This window comes from Equus przewalskii, chromosome 1, assembly GCF_037783145.1.
Source record: "Equus przewalskii isolate Varuska chromosome 1, EquPr2, whole genome shotgun sequence".
NCBI lineage: Eukaryota > Metazoa > Chordata > Mammalia > Perissodactyla > Equidae > Equus > Equus przewalskii.
In genome coordinates this window covers 31354638-31377619 of record NC_091831.1, presented here as the reverse complement: position 1 = coordinate 31377619, position 22982 = coordinate 31354638, and the positions used below count along the sequence as shown (strand labels likewise).

The window sequence follows — 22982 nt, the reverse complement described above, 5'->3', positions numbered from 1 at the left end:
CTACCTGTCCTTCTGAGGTCATCCAGATGCCCCATCCCAGGCCTTCGTGATTCCCCATCCGAAGTGCTCTCCACCTGCACTGACCTCCTGGAATGCTTGTCTCTCTCTGAGGGTGCTGGTCACTTATGACCTCACCTAATTTGGGTGTGTTTGTCACATCAAGGACAGTGAGATCTTTAAAAGCTCCAAATCCCTCTCCCCACCTCCAACCACCCATGGCACCAGGTGACAGTGAGCTGCAGGGTGAATTAATGTGGATGGTCACCAAGGAACAAAGGGTGCTTTGGGGGTTCTTTCCAAAACTGCACATGTTCCTAAGATAAGGGACTATCGCTGATTCCACATAATACTTTTGTTGGTGATATATTTCTTTTAAATAATACGCTTGTGAGTGGTATATTTCTTTTATTGCTGTGAAGTTATTAGAATAACACTATTAAAATTCTCTGAGGTAATGGCCATTGGCTCTCTGAAAAATGACACCAAGCACCTGACCTTTTACCTACTGTATTAGTTTCCTAATTACCACAAACTTAGTGGCATAAAAAACAATACAAACTGATTATCTTACAGTTCTGTATATCAGAAGTCCAACGTTGGTCTTGCTGTGCTGAAATCAAGGTGTTGGCAGGGCTGCATTCCCTTCTAGAAGCACTACGGGTAAATCTATTTCTGTACCTTTTCCAGATTCTAGAGGTCACCCACATTCCTGGGCTCGCAGCCCACCCCTTCATCTTCAAAGCCAGGAATGGTGGGTTGAGTCCCTCTCACATGGCATCACTATGACTTCCGCTTCTGCCTTTTTTCCACTTTTTTTTTTTTTTAAAGATTTTAGTTTTTCCTTTTTCTCCCCAAAGCCCCCCGGTACATAGTTGTGTATTCTTCGTTGTGGGTTCTTCTAGTTGTGGCATGTGGGACGCTGCCTCAGCGTGGTCTGATGAGCAGTGCCATGTCCGCGCCCAGGATTCAAACTAACGAAACACTGGGCCGCCTGCAGCGGAGCGCGCAAACTTAACCACTTGGCCACGGGGCCAGCCCCTGCCTTTTTTCCACTTTTAAGGGTCCTGTGAAACATTGGGCCCACTTGGATAATCCAGGATAATCTTCCCATCTCCAGGTCCTTTCAATCCTATCTGCAAAGTCCCTTCTGCCATGTAAAACAACATATTCATTGGTTCCAGGGATTAGCACACAGGCATCTTTGGAAGGCCATTATTCTGCCCACCACACCTCCTGACACCTCGCTCTGGGTGTGTGTGTGGCTAGGGAAGCTATGTGGGGGCCTCAGACTTTTGAGCTGTCAGGAGACTCTGTGACTTGGGGTGGGGGTGGAATCTCTGCCCAGTGCTGAAGGCTGCCCAGGTCCAGGGAGAAGGAGGTTTGGGTGCAGCCATGAGACATCTCTGGAAAACCTGCCACGCACTGCTGAGTAACCTCTTTAGAAAAGTTTTAAGAATGGGTTTAAAAGACCTGGCTCCTGCTCCAGTTCATGTCTTATTAGTATTCAAAATCAGGGGCAGTCCATGCTTAACCATAGCAGAAGAGCTGGCGCCCCGCAATCATTCTTCCATGATACCGACGACAATGGATCTCAGGGTTAAGGGTGACCCATTTAAGAAATGTGTTTTTGCAGAGGCAGCTTTAGAGGAAGTCCTTTTAGCAGTTTGAAGTATTCAAAGTATTGAAGTTCCTCCATCCAGTTGTTAATGGCCGCAGCTTTTTTTGCAGAAGGAGAACAGGCCTTTTTCTCCTTCTTGGAACTACTACATCTAAACGGATACAGTTCGGACACTGGAGCCTATGTGGCTGTACACACAGTAGGTGCTGGAATAGCTGAACTCAATAATCCCAAAATTCACCTTTTATTTCTAGGCTATAACTAAATAGAATAAGATTGAGATTGGAAACAATTTGGCAACATCTACTAAGATTTAAAATGTACATATAATTCCCAGCATTTCCACTTCTTAGTATCTATCCCAGAGAAATATTTGCATATGTGTGTAAGGATATTTGCATATGTGTGTAAGGATGTGTAGTACCACATTGTTTGCAAAGGTCACAGATCAGAGACAGCTTAAAAGTCACTTGAGGGTTGGCAAAATGAATGTGGTACATCCACCCTCAGCAACTTAAAAAACATAAGCTTGATCTATATGTTCGAACAATGAATATATTAGACAGTGAAAGAAAGCAAGTTTTGGGACAATATGTATCAGTTTGATTCCTCCAAAAATTATATACTTTGAAAATATATTTATAACATAGAACTTTCTAGAAGTATAAACACCAAACTGAAAATAATCGTTATTCTGGGAAGGGACTGGGATGGGCTTGGAGTTGGGGGGGTTGGTAAAGATGGATTTTTACTTTTATCTATATTGTGTGAATTTCTTTTTGCCATAAAACGTATTTGCGTTCTCAAAATGTAAAATATATTTTAAATTAAAAAGGAAAGAGAAACTGAATGAAATAATCTAATATTTTAACTTGTGAAAACTGATGATCAAATCTATTAAAATATATTTTTACAAAGCAACAGTCAGGACTGAAAGTTCAAAAGTATTTTTCCTATTTTGTTAAAAGTGGGTGTGTGTATATATGTACATAAACATGTTTATATATACATATATCTAAATATATTTATATGAATACTACATCTATCTACTATATCTATACATACTATATACATCTAGATACGCTGCATGTATTTATATATACTTATAGTAAAATGTATAATTGCTGCTTTGGTTAAATCATAGATAAATATCTCATTCTTTATCATTGTTCTTATTATTTACAATGGCAAAAATATCTCCTATATGGTTATGATTAATCTGGTAATTGAATACAGTTTGCCTTTTAAATAATTCAATTAACTTTAGTAAATTAAAAAAGTTTTCTGACATAGTTGCAAAATTAAGAAAAAATGAAACACTGCTTTCCCATATGTAGCATCCCTTTAAAGGAAACCCTTCCAAGTGTGAAGAAAGCGTTAAAGTTTTATCAAATGAACGCTCTTTGTAGAGAAAAACTGATCTAAATCGTGACTGAAACTTTACAACCGCTACAATCTTTCCATTTGAGCAAAACTTCTGTTGGAAACTGACAGGGAAAGGGGGTTATCTCAGACCTCTGGGGATATCCCAGGAAACAAAGGCTGCTCTAAAGGAATTGTGCACGATTGACACCAACAGGAATTCCTTTCCAGACTACGTGAGACTGTAGATTGGGTGTTTAGTTCCACTGAGAAAAGGGGAAGCCACTGGGCTTTTTATTTACCCGGGGAACCAGCCCTGCAGATCCTGCACGGTCTGTGCGTGCGCGGCCGTCTCCGGGGGTGATCAAACCCTCCCCTCACCCCGCAGGGAGGAGGCTGTCCGCGGACCGCAATCACGCACCTGCCGTTTAACAGATAGGCCCTCCACATGCGGAGGCACTCGTCCAGCTGTGGCGGAGGAGCACAGCCGGCCCCTTCCCTCCCCCATCCCTGCAGAACAAAGGGCAGGCATTTTCTGCTCCTCCCCGAGTCAGATGCACGCGCACGCCTTCCATCACAATTAACTCGAGCATCTGAAACACAAAACAAACTCACCCGTAACATGCTCAAAATCAATGCCATCAATACCCAGAACGAGGATACCAAAAAAGCAAAACAAAACAAACCTATTCAAAGAGTAAATACTCAAAGCAACAGGGCTGGAGTCAGACACACGACAAGGTCAACAAATCCAAGACAAGTTCAAATACCAGGTGCCTTATAAACCAAAGAGCTGACCATTACCCCAGGGGTTGAAAATGTAAATGCCTCCAGGGGCCAGCTAATGGAAAGGTCTAGGAGATAATAGAGAGTGGGTCTGTCCGGAGCAGAACCGCAGGTGCCCCAGGTAAAGGCATTCACACTCAATTTTTTAAAATTTCAACTCCTGCTACACGATTCTTAAACAGAGTCTACAATGAAACAGAGAAGGAAAGAGAGTTAAATGAGGGTGTAGGCGGATGAAAGAGAATAAAAGTCAAAGTCAGAAATGTTGGCGAGGAGTCCACAGGGAAAGGAAGGCAGGGCAGTGATCCTAGATGTCATTATTTGAAAGGATGGTGACCAGTTGGTTTATATCTTCAAAGGCAATAGCAAAACAAAGGTTAAAAGAAATCGCTGATTACATGCTAATATGAGGGATTCAGATTAGTCACGGATTCTTGACATAAGTAATTGAGCTGGATTACAAAAAGATTGCACACATTCCCTTGGAAGGCTCTAAATAACTGGAGCCTCCAAAAACTATAGGTGTGGCCTTATTGAAAGGCAAGGGATGGACTGAATGATGGACTGAATGACCTCCCAAGGTCCTGATTTAAATACGTCTGTATGGTCAACCCCTGGTTATCCAGCCCAAAGAAGAAGACAGTGACAAATCATCCTAAGCTGAAGATAATAAAAAGTTACATTTGCCTTTGGAATGTATTTTGGTCCTTAAATTAGAACGTGTCTTTCTGATGCTCTGAGAACTCCTGATGCTTCATAACAGCCACAAAGAAGGCCCGACCTGGAGCTGGGAGGCTGCCCATTTTCGCCATCCTGTCCTCCATGTAACTCTTCTTTACTGGGGGTGAGCACCATCATCTTTCAGAAGAACATCTGGTAGCTCAAGCTTTCTCAGACCGGGGCTGCCTGACTCAGCCCTTCCCCGGGAGAAGAGAGAAAGGCCTTTCCCTGATCTCTGGCTGATTCAGGATCAAGACCTAGGATGTTTTGGTTCTTGTGTCTAGGGGACAGAGGACGACTCCAAAGTGCTGCAGGACCACAGTAAGCAGCAAGCTGGATGAGGTTTAGACATCTACTCGCAGCTGACTGCAAATGATGCTCTAGCTTCTCTACCATAGAGGATGAAAAACAAATTTCTTGAGTCCCTTGGACGAGAAAGACAAAGAGACTTCATTGAAAAGGAAGATGAAATGAACGCCCGGCACTTGGAAAGAAAGAAGCTTCATGCTCAGGAGATGCAGTAGCAATCCCATCCTCATGAAAGGATAGGTGGGATGGAGACCTGCGCATGAGGCCCATGGTCCAAGGTGAGGGAGAGTATGCTCACAGTACTAACCTGTGGGGGGCCCAGGAGGAGGGAAGAATGGTCCCCCTGCTGTTCTCTGTCCTCTGTCAACTCCCAGGGTCTACCAGGGGGAGGCTGGTGTCACCTAGCAGGAGGCAGGGCCAACCAGAACATCTCAGAAATGCATCCAAGTCCTCTAACCAGAGACTCTGGCAGAGTGGCACATGGCTCTGGGAGGCAGGATTGGCCCAGGAGGGCCGCTCTCTGCTTCACAGCGACTGGACACTCTCAGAACCGAGCACAGACAGGCTGCTCGGCCCTTGCCTTGCACGGGTCACCTCAGGCAACTGTACAACCATTTCTGTTTTTCCTTTTTCTATTATACTCTGCTCTTTAGTTTTTTCTTCAAAAATCCCAGAACTGTACTGTTTAATTTCAGTGTAGCTATATAATTAAAATGAAATTAAATTAAAAATTCAGTTCCTTGGTCACAGTAGCCATATTTCAGTTGCTCAGTAGCCACATGCGGCCAGTGGACACCATATTGGACAGCACCAACACAGAACATCTACTTCATCACAAAAGGTTCTATGGGATGGCGTGCTAGTCTGGACTCCCAGGTCTGGAATCTAGTACCTTCCGCTCTTCACGGGGTAGAAGAAATTAACACAATAAAGAAGAAATGCACTTTACAAAGTATCTTTTCTATACGTCATCACCACTGATACCTGTGAGGTCGGCGGGGCTGGATTTCAATCTGCCCATTTTCCAGATGAGGAAAGTGGGGCTGCAGAGCTGAGTAACTTGCACAAGGTTCACAACTATTGGGTGGTATGGTCAGAATTAAAACTAGGTCTTTCAAATCCAAGGTCAATGCTTTTGACTGTTACATGCAACTGCTGCAAATAATGTTACCTGCCTGTTCAGTGCTGCTGTAAAACCTCAGGCCTTCCCGAACGAGGCTGACAGGCCCCTATAGTGTTCTTATTGATTGACTGATTTTTGAAGTGATAATGAAACTTTGTACAATGTAGTTTAGCAGCTCTAGAGTTAGGGAGCCTTGGGGTTCAAATCCTGACCCATCCATGTACTATTTACTTAACAGAGAGCAAGTCGCTTACCATCTCTGAACCCTAACTCCCTTTTCTCTAAGTGGGGATGACAGAATACTTACTTCAGAGTGTGGTCAGGAGGATTAAATAAGACAGTGCATGTGAAAGGCTTAGCACAGTGCTTGGCACACACTAGTGCCCCATGAATAATAATTACCAATGGTGATCGGCAGAATTTACAATGCACTGTCATGTGCAATAGCCTACTGAGGCTTCAGGACAAGAAGGCATTACACCTAGCCCCATTTTTACAGATGATATATCTGAATCTCAGCAAGTAAGGGACTGACTCAAGATCCTGTGACTAGGAAATTGTAGATCTAGGGCATGAACTCAAATTATTTGGACTCCAAATCTTGCTTTTCTTCCTACACGATGTTGCTTCTCAGGAGAGAAGGGAGCAGTGGCACCAGGGCATTGTTTAGAGGACGTTTAGCTTAATTCTCATGTTCCTCCCTTCTTTGAAACGGACAATTAATGCTTTCTCAGTCTTATGTAAAATGCCATGCGAAGGCAGCTTTGAGCATCCCCTTCTATCATAATTGTCACCTAAGCCCTTCCTACACAGAGATTCTAGAGTCCCACTGGTAAGGAAGTAATGCCTGCATAACCAAGGAGGCTCAAATATGCAGAGAGTGCCTTGATGCAGAGCATTCAGATTTTCTCCCTGGAAAGCCTGTGGATCAAACACCTTCCTTCAGATTTACCCTCCATCCCACTTCACTGCAATTGCTAAAGGTGTGGACGTAGCATTCCAGGACCCCAGCTGAGCCCAGCCAAGACCTGTGAGTGAAAATGCATGTTGTTGCAAGCTACTGGGTTTTGGAATTATTTGTTACTCAGCCTTATCACAGCAAAAGCTGACTAATACAGCTGTAAACTCAGAGGGGGAGGCACTCACCCTGCCACGACGATCTCAAAGTCTCCATCATGGTCCACATCAGTAACTGCCACCCCGTAGTTGAGCTGGGTGGGGTTGCTGTCATAGTCAGGGGGTAGAACAGAGTTGGTGACTGCCGTGAACATGGGTTCAGCTCGCTGGGACCCCTCAGTGGGGGGCATAAACCACAGCAGCAGCAGGAACAGGAACATCCTGAACATCTGAAAGCAAAAGGTATAAATGTTACTGAAGGATCTGTAGCCAAAGCAGCCCAGGACAATCTGACCCGGGTAGGCAGGCGCAGCAGTGCCCTTCTCCCTGTTCTTGGAGGGGTCGCCAATTCCTAGGCCACCACTTCTCCACAAGACCTGCTCTGACCACCCTCTTTAAAACTGCAACCTGCCCCATTCATGCCTGGTCACCTTTATCTTGCTCTTTCTCTTTTCCTATAGCACCTATCGCCGTATAACACATTATCTAATTTATTTATTCACTATGTTTATTACTTATTATCTGTCTCCCTCTGCTAGAATCTAAGCTCCACTAGAGCAGGGATCTTTGTCTGTTTTGTTCACTCATGTACACCAAGCCAAGGACAGTGTCTGGCACATAATAGGCACTCAATGCATATTTGTTGAGTGAATGAGTGAAGGAGAGAAGGAAGGAATGGTAGAGTATAAATACACGGGCATCTCCCATACTCTGGGAGAAGTGTTTGGAGAATGAAGAAAATAACAGCTCTCAATCAGTCCAGCGGTGGTGTGAGACCCCCATGAGTATCCAGGTCTAGAACAACAGTAGAGGTAGTGAAGGATCATCCTTCTGTGCCACACACCCCAGAGGTAGCCTGGAGGGAATCTGTGACTTGGCAGGTTCCCCCAGCCAGAGCCCCTCCCTAGGGCAGCTGGCCATCACCTCCAGACCAGAAAGCAATCAGTGAGGGAAAGTATTCCAGCAGGCTCTGGCGAGCAATGCATCATTCACTTGGAGAAATTAAACCATTGCATGTGTGTTTTATTATAAATTAATTATGTATAATCCATTGTATAATTCATTATTATATCTCTAACATAACTCAGGGTGTTGCCAAACAGCCTGGGGCCATGGGAGCTGATGGCACGCACCCAGGAGACAGATGAGAATGGCCAAGGAGGTGGAAGGACTCCACCCGCTCTGAGCTCAAGCAAGGGAGACGCTTAGAACGCTACAGATGGCAACACCCTGAGACTCCGCCTGCAGGCCTAGACTCAGAACTCACAGAGCGCTCCAAAGGCTCCGCTGGCACAGATCCCACAAAGGCTGTGCGGGTCCAGTCCCGCAGGCAAAGCCGTGCCTTCCTGCCTTCAGAAGGCAGCAACCCCCTTCCTGATGGGACTTTTCCTGCTGGCTTGTCAGTGCGCCGGGCAGCCGACAGTAAGGCTGAGTGAGGGTGACATCTTAATGATGAGACGATCTGAAGACTGACTCCCCATATGGAGACTGCCAGAGAATGAGCTTGCTCTGGTTCAGGACCCAGAGACCAAAACGAAGCGCCTTGGCCTTTGGGGCCAAGCTTGATGCAGAAGCCTCCCTGATGCCTTGCTGGAGAGAGACACTGCAGGGCAGAAACTAACCTTGCCGAGCCCCCCCCGGAAGGAGGCTTTTGGGACGTGTTCGCTGGGCACAAGTTGGGTGTTACACCATCAGAGTGAGGTCAGTCCAAATTAGAGAGATGTCTGAATGAGACAGCACCTTCTACTGCGCTGTCTAGTCACGAAACACAAATGCATCACGGTGAGAGTTCCGTAACTCTGCAGAAAGTTTGACTGGATGAAGGAAACTCAAATTTGGATTAATAAGCAGCTGGATGGAAAATGAGAAGCTAAAGAGTATAGTGGAAAGTGTAGACATGCTGACATGTAGCGCGGATCTGAAGGTCACTGGACTTTTCAAAGTATGACCTCTACTGTAGGGATGGCAAATGAGTTTCAACTTGAGAGCCAAATCCAATTGATTGGCAGTGGCTTGAAAGAGTACTGTGATCAGCCTACAATGTTTGCAATGGGCATGGAAGAGGAAAGTGGCATCAGCATGCCTTCTAGAAGCTGGTTAGTTCCTCCCAGGCACCTGCAGTTGGGTCACTGCCACCAGGGAGGCAGGTCCTATTAGGGTAATACAAGCAACTGGTAGAAATTTTCTAATGAAGGCCACAAGGGGCAAGAACCACAATCTAGCCTCTTGATTTCTACCTTTTCCATGAAAAAGTAGAATTTTTAATTAAAGGAGCCGTGTGAAAGAAGTAACTACTCTGTGTTATCCATTTCCAGATAACCTAAAGCAAGATTAAAAAGAAATAATACACCTATGGGCTGACCTCTGTTTTGCTTGGTGACCTTGAACAAGTCAGAGCCTCGTTGGGCCCCAATTTTCTTCTACAAAATGAGAGTTTGGGAGTAGGTCTCTAAAGGTCCTTTCCAGCTCTAAAATTCTATGATGGATTAAAGGATTTTTTTAGAAGAAGACCTTGAGCAGTTTTTCTTCCTAGCTTCCTCTATAAACTTCAGACCAAGCTGTGTGGTTTTCCTTTCTGTGCACATTAAACATATTTTGAGCAAAACAGCTTTTCAGCAGGGTTCTACAGGAGTTCCCTCACAGATGCCAAGGCCAGAGAGGAACAAGCCATCATTAGTGTGGACCCTGAATTCAGCCGGCATGGGCAGACCAGTGGATGGCAGCCCCCAGTAGGCGGGGGTGAGAGCTGGGCGGGGAGAACATACATTTTACTTTTCATTCCTCTGCCATGCCGGAGACCCAGTGCACCCACCGGGGCTGCTCAGTACCAACTGAAAGTTAGAGGGTCAGCTGCCTGTCCTGAAAAACCGTCGTGGTTGGGAAACTTAGGGAAAAGTCTGATAAATATCCACCCTCGACTCTCAGGACTCAGATGAAGGAGGTCATTGAAATGCTCCTCTACACCCTGGCTGCTCAGAGTGGTCCCCAGACCAGCAGCATCAGCATCATCTAGGATTTTGTTAGAAATGCAGGATCTTGGGCCCCACCCCAGACCTAATAAATCAGAATCTGCATTTTAACAGGATTTCAGGTGATTCACTTGTACATTAGAGTTTGAGAAACACCGTTCAACCTTAGCTGGAATCACCTGGGGAGCTTTAAAAAATACAAGTGTTTTAAAAAGTACTGCCCTGTTATCTGACAATAGTCTCTTGGATATGACACCAAAAGCACAAGAAGAAAAGAAAAAAGATAAAATGGACTATATAAAAATTTAAAACTTTTGTGCCTCAAAGGAGACTATCAACAGAGTGAAAGGCAACCCACAGAATGAGAGGAAGTATCTGGCAATCATATATCTGATAAGGGATTAATATCCAGAATATATAAAGAACTCCTACAACTCAACAACAAAAGAAAAACAAACAAACAGGCCAGCGCTGTGGCCGAGTGGTTAAGTTCGTGCTGTCTGCTTCAGTGGCCCAGGGTTTCACTGGTTTGAATCCTGGGCACAGGCCTAACACTGCTCATCAGGCCATGCTGAGGCGGTGTCCCACATAGCAGAACTAGAAGGACCTACAAGTAGAATATATAACTATGTACTGGGGGGCTTTGGGGAGAAGAAGGAAAAAAAAATTGGCAACAGATGTTAGCTTGGGGCCAATCTTAAAAAAAAAAAGAAAATAACCAACCAACCCAATTCAAAATGGGCAAAGGACTTGAATAGACATTTCTCTAAAGAAGATATGCAAATGGCCAATAAGTATATGAAAAGATGCTAAACATCACTGATCATTAGGGAAATGCAAATCAAAGCCACAATGAGATATCACATCACACCCATTAGGGTGGCTATAATAAACAACCCAGAAAATAACAATTGTTGGTGAGGATGTGGAGAAATTGGGACCTCGGTGCATTGCTGATGGGAATGTAAAACGGTGACGCTGCTGTGGAAAACTGCTGTGCAGCAGTTCCTCAAAAAATCCAAAATATAATTATCATGTGATTCAGCAATTCCACTTCTGGGTATATACCCAACAGAATTGAAAGGAGGGACTCAAACAGATATTTGTACACCCCTGTTCATAGAGCAGTGTTAATAATAGCCAAAAGGTGGAAGCAACCCAAGTGTCCATCAATGGTTGAATGGATAAAGAAAATGTGAGGGGCTGGCCCGGTGGCACGGCCGTTAAGTGCACACGTTCCATTTGGCGGCCGAGGGTTCACCAGTTCGGATCCTGGGTGCGGACATGGCACCACTTGGCACGCCATGCTGTGGTAGGCGTCCCACATATAAAGTAGAGGAAGATGGGCACAGATGTTAGCTCAGGGCCAGTCTTCCTCAGCAAAAAGAGGAGGATTGGCAGCAGTTAGCTCAGGGCTAATCTTCCTCAAAAAAACCCCAAAAAACCCAAAATGTGGTGTAAATATATAATGGAATATTACAAGCCTTTAAAAGGAAGGAAATTCTGACCCACACTACAAGGATAAACCTTGAAGACATTATGCTGAGTGAAATAAGCCAATTACGAAAGGACAAATACTGTATGATTCCACTTATATGAGATGCCCAGAGTAGTCCCATTCATAGAGATAGAAAGCAGAATGGTGGCTTCTGGCGGGGAGGGGAAGGGTGGAGGCACGGGGAGAATGGGAAGTTAGTGTTTAATGGATATGGAGTTTCAGTTTAGGAAGATGGAAAAAGTTCTGGAGATGGATGGTGGTGATGGTTGCATAGCAATGTGAATGTACTTAATGTTACTGAACTATATACTTAAAATGGTTAAAATGGTAAATTTGGTGTTATATATGTTTTACCACAATAAAAAAAATACTGATGGCTGGGTCTCATCTCAAGATATTCTCACTTAATTGGCATAGGATGTAGCAGGGGCATCAGAGTTTTAAAAGCTCCCCGTGTGATTCCAATATGTTGCAAAATTTGAGAAACGCTTTTCTATACCAGTGCTTCTCAAACTTGAATGTGTATATGAATCAACTGGTGGTCTTGTTAGAATGCAGATTCTGATTCCACAGATCTGCAGTAGGGCTCAAGATTCTGTAGTTCTAACCAGCTCCCAGGTGATGCCCATGGTCCTGGTCCATAAACTACACACTGAATAGTAAGGTTCTATATCTTGGCTCCCACAGTCAAGAAACCAGGCTATAAACACAGTGAAGGTGCGAGATTAGTTCAAGAACCTTCTCCTGCTCCTCTAGACGTAAGGAGATGAGATCAGTCCTTGGGCTATGCCATCCCCAGGGCTGCAGGCTCAGTTTATCACTTTACACTCAAAGTCCTAGCTGTCTTCAGCTCAAAGTCAAATTACCACAATTGACAGGAAGTGACAAAGAGGGATTCTGACTCTAAGTTTTGCAAAGAAGTGAGAAGAGGGGCAGAGTTGGAACTGGAGGGGGGTCAGGTCAAGGAGACAAGAGAGAGCTACCATCAAAGGTCAGAGCCTAGAGAAAACAGGATGTGGGCAGGAATTTGCAGGCCAAGACAGAGGTGCACGCCAACGTGTTCCCCCAAACCATCCAAATGCCTGGTACTAGAAGGTGCTCAACTAATATTTGTTAAACAAACGAAGCAAGGAATATGTCCAAATGATTATAAGAGTCACTAGAAAATTGCTTGCAACTTGCCATAGTTATTTAAAAACTGTTCTTTCCCTAAAGCAATGTTTCTCAAACTATAATGTGATTATGGGTCGCCTGAGGATCTGGGTGAAATGCAGATTCTGATCTGGTCTGGGGTGGGGCCTGAGATTCTGCATTCTAACAAGCTGTCAGGAGATGCCTAGGCTGCTGGTCTGCAGACTTCACTTGTAGTAGCAAAGATTTAGACCAGTAGTTCTAAACCCTAGCTGCCCAAGAGAATCACCTGGGGAGTGTTTAGAACTATGCTGCTGCCCAGCTTCTGATTTAATAGGTCTGGGTGGGGCGTGGGCACTGTAGGTTTTTAGAAGCTCCCCAGATGATGTTAATGGGCAGTCTGGGTTGAGAACCACTGCCCCAGACTCGTGGTCCCCAGATGGGAGTGTAAGCTGCAATCTGATTTGAAGTGAAAAATGTTTCTGCTACCAAAATTTATCACCAGCTTGTTGAAGGATATGAAGAAAATCTACTTAGCTAGAGAGTGTCAAAGGAGAAGGCAGGATGTGGAATTTGGGGGAAGAAAGCAGAGCAGGATGGGACTGCCCGAAGCAGAAGGACGGTGGGCACCCGGAGTGACCTCACATTTTCCACGGCTGGCTCGGGAGACCTCCTGTCACACTGCTATGAACATCTGAATCCTTTGGGAGAACGTGGAAGAAAGTTAAAAATAGAATTAAAAAGTAGGTTGGAGTGAAGGGTTTTGTTTTCTTGAATGCCTGTGCAGCCAGCCCTTACTAGGTAGCTGAGTACCGAGAGCAGTACCCACAGCCAGGAGTGGCAGTAAGCGTAAGGAAGTAGTGTAAGTGCGATGGAGGGCATCGCAGGCAGAGCAGCCCGCAGGAGGCCAGGCTGGACATTGAAGCACAGCTCGGGCCGAGGGGCGCAGGGCAGAGGCCCCACAGGGGATGTGTGGGCTGAGCCAACAACGTTCTTAACAAGGGCGAGAGATGGTAGGACTCGTGTTTCGGACAGTGAGAAGAATTGCTTGGTAGTAATTATTTCTTAAAAATGCTTCATAAGCAAACTTCTTTAACAATCCTCAGCGGGATGAAGAGAGAGGAAAAAAGGCAAACAAACCAAAGCCTGGAGTCAGGGACCTGGATTTGGATCTTGACTCACCCTAAACCAGCTGGTGACCTTGGGCCTCTTCCTTAATCGTTCTGATCTTCAGTGTCCTCATCTGTAACATGGGAATTACACGTCGGGCCAAGGTTGCAGGGGTTAAGGGAGTTCATGAAGGCCTCTTGCGGGGGCCACGCTCCTTTCCTTTCCTTTCGTCCAGAAAGTGCTAAAGTTAGACAGTCTTTCGACAGTGGCTGTGGGTCACAGGCAGCCAAACTCAGTTTTCTGTGGCCTGGGGACTTTCCTGAGTTGGGTCTGAAAACTGGTAACCAGGCAACCTAGACTCTGATGCAGGGTCAGGCAGCTGTGGGGACAGGCTCCCAGGGCAATTGTCAGGGCAAGTGGTTCTTCAGCAATTATCGAAAGAGCCGAGGATGCCCCCACCCTGAGCTCTCACCACAGAGCCCTGAGGCCTCAGATGCTGGGAACTATTGGGAACACAGACTCTTTCCAGACCCTGCGAGAGGGCGGAGGCATGAGGGAGGGAGGCTGCCACGGGAGCACTCTGCCCTGCCAGCCGGGCCACCAGGTCTGCAGAGACCCCAAAGGAGCACCTGAAGTAGGGCATCGTTGGAGAAGAGCTAAGGGGAGCTGCCCTGGCTCATTCACCCACAGCCACACTTCCTGTGGACCCTGGCTGAGCCTAGGATGGTGCCTGGTGGCGCTGGGGTCACCGGGAGAAAGCTAGTCAACATCTGCAGTACACAGTGAGGGGTGCTGTGGAGGAGGGAGCATGAAGAGACATAGATTAGCGGGGGGCAGAGCTAGGGAATGCTTCCGAGGAGGTGGGATGGCAGAGCTGAATGTTAAGGGATGTTAAGAAGTTAGGCGGACAGGACGGGCAGGAGGAGGAGAGGAAAAGGAAGAGCAGACAGAGAGCGGACTCCTCCAAGGTCTGAAGGACCCAGCTGTCACCCCCCCTGCCCTTCTAGCACTACCTACTTACAGGCCCGTCCGCACCACCCCTCGGGACAGGAGTGAGGGGGAAGCATTCGCCTCCCATTCCTCTGGTTTCCACCCAGAGGCCCTTCCATTAGACTAGAGCAGTGGTTCTCAAGCCGGGCCGACTTTGCTCCCCAACTCCCACCCCTGGACCATCTGTCAGTGTCTGGAGACATTTTTGGTTGTCACAACGAGGGAAGGGGGTTGCTACTGGCATCTAGGGAGAGAGGCCAGGGATGCTGCCAAACATCCTACAATGCACAGGACAGCCCCTCAACAAAGAATCATCCAGCCCAGAATGTCAAAAGTGTGAGACTGAGGAATCCTGGAGCAGTGCAACCTTGCAGGCCTCCCTGCTTCCCCACGGCCTCCTCCCAAGGGCCGAAGGAGCAGGGGTTCATCCGATTGGTCAGTTTGGGCACGGAGAGCCCTTTTCAGACCTGCCTTCCTGCAGTGGCCACTCGCTGCCATGTGCTGCGCTTGGCCAGGCGGGCTCAGCCCTGCCCCCGCCCACAGGGAGGACTGCAGTGGGAGATGCAGGCGCACCAGCAGGCCCCAGGGACCCCACTCCTGGCCAGGAAGCCGGGTCCTCCAAACAGCTCTATCTGTAATGATGGTGGCATTTTAATCTCCCTCTGCCTGAGCCCTGCCTCTCTCCTCCCCTGTATTTTTCTCTCTCACTTGGTCATGAATCTGAGCAAGGAAGTGGGATCCTATTCATTGGGCCCCTTCAAACCCCAAAATTCAGACTGGAAATCTGGTGTCATCTTTGGTTCTTGCTTCTTCATCATTCTTCACAACCCCCAGGTCACAGAGTCAATTCCACTCCATGAATCTCTTGAAAAGTTGCCTAGGCTTTCCACCCCCACCCCCTGGGATCTGCCCTTTATCCGTCATGTGAACAATAGCAATACTTGCTAAGTGCTCCCCTCTTCCTCTCACCTCACCCCACTTCCACACGGCCCTCAGAGCTTCCTTTCTCAATCTCAGAGCTGATCACTCTCCAGCCTAATTCATGGGATCCTGAACACAAGGCAAACTGAAATTTTTATTGCAGTTTCATGTAACAAGTACTATTTGAGGAATAGGTAGGAATAATAACACTACCACCGACTACATGCCCGGCACTACTTTAACACGTCCCATAGATGATCTCATTTAATCTTCATAGTAACCTTGTGAGATAGATACGACTATTGTTCCCATTTTACAGATGAGCAAACTAAGGCACAGAGAAGTTAAGCAGCTTGCCCAAGGTTACAGAGTTAATATGTTTTTCGGGCCAGGATTTGTGCTTAAGCCAATTGGCTCCAGGATTGGTATTCTTGGACACTACACTAAGCAGTTTCTCTCACTATACCAAACTTGTCTTAAACCAAGTGAGATGGGAACACAGTGGAAGGAGCAAGCATCTGTGTGTGCCTGGAGCAGCTGGGGAAGGCCTAAGAGAGAGGCGGTGGTAAGCTGGCCAAAGGGAGAAGGCGGAGAAATCGTTCCAGGCTGAGGGGCCAGCGTGTGCACGGTGGGCGAGCAGCTCGTGTAGTGCAATGAGGCTCTGCGTAGTTGGAGCACAGGAGGGGGGCAGGACAAGTGGTGGGAAGGAGTATTGCTAAGGAGGCCGGAAAAGACCCAGGAGACCTTGGGCGTGACACAAGCCAGAGGGTTAGGGAATGACCTGGCTGGAATGGAGTGTTAGAAAGAACATTGAGGCCAGTTAGGAAGAAAGCTGGAGGCTGCCATTCACTCATTCACTCAATGTCTGTGTGCATCTACTCTCCATCAGGCGCAGCTCTGAACACTGGAAAAATGGCTGAGAGCAAAATAAAGCCCCTGTCCCCATGGAGTGTACATTCTAATGCCTCAGTCATCAGTGTTTCTCCACCCTGTCCTCGTCCTGGTCCTCTACACTGCCAGCCTGGAAGACAAACGTCTCCCCACCCTCCAGGGGCCACCGTGTCCTATGCCTCTTCCCCAGCACCAAGAAAATACAAGGCTTCCTCCTCCCTCCCTCCACCTGGAGAGAGCTCCAGACACAGCCTGCAGCTGCACTTAGATACTTGGTCCTGCTCCAGACAAAGGCAGATGAAAACTCAGGGCACACGGGCTAGGAGGTGCCACAGGGACCAGCAGGCTAATGAAATGGTGTTTCTGAAAGTGAGAGAACAAATGGAGTCTCCTAGCCTTTGCACAAGGCACAGCAGGTCCTTAATAAGTGTTATTAACGGCTCGGACTTCCTGGTCTGTAAAAGGGGAAATGAAATGTGATAATGCGTGTGAGTGCTGAGCACCGTGCCTGGCGGGCGGAGTCCACGAACAGTAGGTAAGGGGAAAAACACTCGTACTATTGCTCCTGCTAACAGAGTTTGCTGAATGAATGAATGCCTCTCAGAAGGTGGAGTCCAGGCCCACTAGGCCAAACGGTGATTGCAGTGTGCGGGACTGCAAGACTTTGCGGAATAGGCTTGCTCTTGTTCCTCATTTGTCTAGGGACCCTAGAGAGTCCTTTGACTTCCTAAATACTGCTTTCCAAACGCAGAAGCCCTCAGTTTACTCTAACATACACATTCATTCTTCAAACATTTCGTACATGTCTCTGGGCCAGGCTGGAAATGATGACTAAGGTACAGCTCCTGACCTTAAGGAGCTACCGTCTGCCAGGGGGGAGACACGGTCCAGAGTAGCAACAGGTAAGCCCATAGGAGAGAGGGATTGCCTGGCGAGATGGGTGGGCAGGGCAGGCAGGAAAGGCTCTCTCTCTCTGAGGAGGAGAATGGGGATTCCAAGGGGAGCTGCATTCCAGAGGGTGGGGACTTTGGGATCAAAGGCATGGATGTGACACAGACTGTGGCTGTTGCTGCTGGAATGCAGCCTGTGGGCTGTGGAGCCCAGGGAGAGAGGAGGGGGGAGGGTGCAGGAGAGAGGAGATGCAGTCTTGGGTGAAGCCGCCTTGGGGCCTGTCCAGCCTGCTCTGCCAAGGTCAGGTGCCTGAAGTCACACTGTGGGGGAAGTTGTGTCATCTGGCCCAGATATGATCAGACTTGGCATCTTAGAACGTGGGCAGCAGCGTGCAGGCAGGTAGGCTGTGTTTCTGAAAAGTGAGTGTCACAGAGGGGTGGCCATCCTGGGGCAGCGTGGGGCACGATGACCTCCAAAGTTCCTTTCCAGGCCTAGAAGTCTATGGGTTAGGGTTTTATTGCAAATCATTTAAAATGCATTAGTGGACCTTGCTATTTAAACACCTCCTCCCAGGAATCTTCCTGTGAAGCCATGATTCACGGCCTAGTCTGTCTTCAGTGGAAACCCAAACGGGTCATCTGTTCTATTAGCTTAAAGCAAGGTAAACCCACGCTGAGCTTCCTTGCAGCAGCCTGGTGGGAGCAGGGAGGGAAGGGGGTGAGCATGCAGAGGGAGAGGAGGAGACACCCGGCCTTGCTCCAGGCTCGGAGCTGGCCACCAGCATGCGGGCTGGGCCCCCATGGGCTTCTCACACCCTGCTTGGTCAGTGGGACCTTTGGAGGTTTATAGAACCCTGGTGCCAAGTGCCAGCTCTGGGAAGGAGCCAGAAGGAAAGCTGGCCTCACTGACCTGGTCAGTTTGGAGATCTACTTTAATCCCAGGGGTCACCTCTGCCCCAGAGTGGCCAGCCACATTCACGCATTCATTTGTTTAGCCACTGAGTGCCCATCCAGCCCTTCCATGTGTCAAGCGCTGTGCTTGGCACTGAGTTTATAGTTGAGAACAAAGACACAGCTCCTCCTCCACACAGCTTGCCAGGCAGCCTCTCTCCTTCCTGGGGACTCATATTTCCCCACCTGAAAAAGCCTCTTTGGATGTACATAGCTTCTCAGATGAGAGGTGCGTGATGGTGACTTCCAAGAAAGAGTCTGTTCTTAGAGACCAGGGTGGAAGGGGACGTGACATCACTTAGACAACAGTGACAGAAAGGACCTGTCTGCTCAACACCTCTGATTACAGGGACTGACCTCCAGAGGCTGGGGGGCCTGCTCCAGGAAGGCAGAACATTCAAGGAGGAACAGCGATGGGACCTACGTAGTGATCCCCCTGAACAAGAGGAGTGTCAAGTGACTTCCTCCCTCCAGTGCTGAGTGCAAGACCAGGGATGGGCCTTCTGTGAAAAACATGGACCGAGGCTGCTCCCACCAATCCCACAAGAGCTCCTCTGCCCATGCAGGGGGCACTCGGGCTCCCAGGCCTGTGTCCCCTCTTGAGAGCTGTGTCAGGGTTTGTATGATGCGATGGGTCCTTACAGACAGATAGACATCAAAGGATGCAGGGATGCCTACAGAGAAATCCCCACCTGGATGGTGCTCTCCAGGTAGGCGGGGGCTGCTGCTAGGGAGGGAAGTCCCTGCAGCCCCTCCTCTGGTCATCAGGACACCCTGAGCTCCGCAGTGATTCCCATGCGTGACCTTGTCACTGTTCTTGTCGGGGGGAAACAAAGATAAGAGTAACTGGAAACAATAGAAAGGGCCATTTTACACTCTCTGCACTCGGCGATTCTTCTGCGACTAATGAAAGCAATATGTCAAAACGTCCCTGGGAAGAGATTTTTAGGACTATGTCTGTTAAGTAAACAAAGTCTCACTAAATAATGCCACACCTTCCCATCTCTCCTTGAAGCTCCTTGTAGAACTTCCCTGTGCCCAGAGGGTTGAGCAGGAAAGGGTGTAGAAGTCACCGCCTCCCCTTCCCGGAGGGACTGGGGACAAATCCAGTCGCTTGTCATTTGTGGAGCTATCCTTTTCTCCTCCGGATGTTGATCACATTTCCCGGGCTGGAACCAACTTACAGGGCTAGGGTAGTGGAATTTTTCCAAGAAGCAAATGTTTTGCTTCTTATGAAGTCAACATGATTTCTTTCAAGGAAAATTTTTATCTTTTTTTTTTTTTAAGAGTCTAGGGTTTTTGAAGGGCACATCTTTGGACTTACCTCTAAAGATAACGATTATGATATGCTTATCATTTGCTAAGACCACCCCCTACCACACACTTACTCACAGAGAGGCAGAGGGCTGGGGAAACGATGTGCCCAATATTATAGAATGAGTCAGTGGCATAGCTAGAAATAGAACTTTCCAAACTCCCAAATTCTTAATAATAGCTATATTACTAATAGTCTATATTTTTCTGTTTTCACAGCTCACATTTAATCTTCACAACAACTTTGGGAGCCGTCTGAGTAAGTCAACCTCAGGAGACAGCAGCTCTGAGTTCCAGACCAGTTTTGCCACTCGCTTGCTGTGTGACCCCCGCTGGTCTCCTCACCTCTCTGGAACTCAGTGTCCTCAACTGTGAAGTGGGAGAGTTGGATGAGAATATTTCTAAAACCCCTCCCACTCTGACCCGCTGTGATTCTATGCTACAATGCTCTTCCAGTCCAGGGTTTCTCAGCCTGGGCACGAGGAACATTTCAGGCCAGGTGATTCTTTATGGGGGGACTGTCCTGTGCACTGCAGGATGTTTCGCTTCATCCCTGGCCCCTACCCACTAAATGCCAGTAGCCCTCCCTACCCCAGCTGTCACAATCAAAAATGTCCCCAGATCTTGCCAGCTATTTAGGGGGCAAAGGAAGCCCTCTAGTCAACTCAAGGACTTCAAGAAGGTCAAGAATATGAGTGGTTCAGTGCAAAAGGGTCTTCCTGTCCCCTCCTCTTCCCCAAACCCTTCACACCTTTCTGCATGCTTTTCAAGTACAACCTCCCAGTCCTCTGCCGCTTCTCATTTCCGAAATGCCCTAAGTGGTCCAGAGTGCGTTTGGTGTGATAATGAACCAATTGATTTCATACTTCCTCCTAAGGAGAGTTCACAGGTTTACACCCCCTAAGCAACGAGCCAGGCTCCCCAGAAATCCCTCGCAGAGCCCGGCTGGCCTGGAAGCCTGTATCTGCAGCCTGCAGGAGGCTCGGAGAGCACGGATTTGTCAGCACTCTTAAATCACCGGGCTCCGAGGAAGGCTTCTCCCAGCAGAAAGATCCTTCCTTAGGAATCAATAGCTCAGGGCCTTCCATCACATTCAGAATTATCCTGGGACCTGTAAAATTTCTTTTCCCCAAGCATGGCAGAACCCCAAAATGAAAATCCCAAGGTAGGGGAGGGAAGAAGCCAGGGAGGGAGCCCTGCCAAGAAGGACTTGTCCATCAGCCCAGATGTTGCTGTGAGCAGAGGCTGATGTGCAAACCTGGACCCTCGGCCTCATTGGAGACTTTCATTGGAACATGGTTCCCAGTGATCTTGCAGTAATGTCTCCTCCCAACCAAATACCTTTTTACATCTTACCAAGGGCAGAGGCATGTTAAAGACCATCTTCTTTGATCTTCACTATCCTACCCTCATCACAGGGTTGCCAGCCTCACCATTTTGCAGAGGAGGAAACTGAGGCATGCAGAGGTTAAGCGGTTTGTCCCAGGTCTCTAAGCCAGTAAGAGGTGGAGCCAGATTCTAAGCCTGTGTCCTTTCCATGGCACAGGGCTGTCTTCCCTGTGAGAGTAGGGTGAAGGGCCACCATCAAGCGGGGCTCATGAAAGGGGCAACTTCTTGTTTCCTTAGTGTCTAATGCCCCTTCTCAAACTCTATATCCTCTCCCCCATTCCAACAAAAGTCCAGAGATCCTGGGCTACAGCTGTATTTTATGTAATTATATTCCTCTGGCCTTATCCGGAACCAGACCAAGCCTTGGGAACGCAGGCACAATTCTTCAGCTAGAGCTAGGGGCTGGCACAGATCTCAAGCACAGCCTCTTGGCACTCTAAAGGAGGGAGCTGTTGCTCTCTGGTGGTTCACGTTATCCTACCACCTCTCTCCTTCCCCTGAAGACGAAGACCCAACTTGTCTGTGAGCCTGAAGGAGATGAGGAAACTCAAGCATCTTCCCTGGCAACAAGCATCCCTTGGGTGAGCCTTAGGGACAAGACAGGATCTGCCTCTCGGAATTCTGGCTCGGCAGCACTGGTTCCTCCTGAGGGTCACTGCCAGGTCTGCCGAGGCTCCGAGGGGAACTCCATGCAGTGTGCAAAGGAGCAGGGTGGGGAGAGGAAACAGAGGGGGCAGCCCACAGGCCACTCAGCAAACCTCCGTCCCAGCACCCAGCTCAGATATCAACAGCCAGACTCACAGAACAGCAAAAGAGCACTGGAAATGGTAACATCTTCCAGGTCACCCAAGAAGCCCTAACACGAGGATTTTGCAAAAATAGAACATCCTAGCACTCTGACCTTGAGCTGGGAGCAGCAAGGATGGAAAAATGGGCAAATACTGGTTGGAAACTCTCGACTTCATCCAGGATCTGAGTATTGGAGGTCCCACAGGCAGTGGTGTGGCTGAAGGACAGAAAGACCCCCATGCCAACACAACTTAGCAGAGGAAAGGAAGAGCTCCAGGCCTGGATTCCAAGGCCACTGTGAGGGACTGGGCACTTCTGATTCCTAAATACATAGAGGGAAACTTGGAGCCACATTGCTGTTGCCTACAAGACCACTTGGAATAATGAGACAAGATAATGGAGGAAGGGGAAAGAATAATTAGGAATGTCTATTACCTGTATATACAAGAACTTTATCTGCTTCGCCTCCTCATTCTGAATAATAGATTCAAAGGTAATTTCCCCAAATTTACAAAATTTATTAATTTACCAATGTCTAATCAGTCAGCAGTCATGAGTACCTACTGTGTAGAGAACACATGTCCACCTCCACAGTAAAGAGGAAGCAGGAGTGGAAAGAGCTCTGAGCAGAGGACTGGGAATCCTGGGACCTGGTCCTGTCTCTTCCACTAAGTAGCCATGTGACCTTGGCCAAGATACTTGTCTTTACTGAGCTTCAGTTTTGTCATCTGTAAATTAAGTGTGCATGTGAGTGTTGGGGACAGGACAGGGTTGGACTAGATGTTCTTCAAGGTTCCTTTCTCCTAGCTGTGGTGTTCTTGGCTCTGTGAACCCTTAACGCATTTGAAGAACACACCAGCACCAAGCACAAAGGAATGATCTCAGAGAGCGGGTGGGGCCGAGCCCCAGTTCTGTTCCCTCGGAATGTTGTACTTGCATCTGTCCCATTGCCCCTGAGATCACAGGACCACCTGAAGTCCAGGAAACACGTGGTAAAAGGGTTCCAATCATGAAGGTGACTGTTGTGGGCTGTGGCCTGCGCTCGCTTAAAGCCTTAAGTTATTATGGGCAGCGAAGGGCAAGACGTGAGAAAAAAAAGTCACTG

General features: G+C 47.7%; 1 protein-coding gene across 4 annotated transcripts in view; it reads right to left on the bottom strand.

Annotated features, from left to right (window-relative positions):
• The window catches only part of CRTAC1 (cartilage acidic protein 1), a 144807-nt gene that overhangs the window by 118826 nt on the left and 2999 nt on the right, over positions 1–22982 (bottom strand). For all 4 annotated transcript variants that reach the window (XM_008526569.2, XM_008526571.2, XM_070609064.1 and 1 more), the window contains exon 2: positions 7065–7264. In XM_008526569.2, the coding sequence (XP_008524791.1) occupies positions 7065–7264 (200 nt within the window). The remainder of the gene's footprint in view (positions 1–7064; positions 7265–22982) is intronic.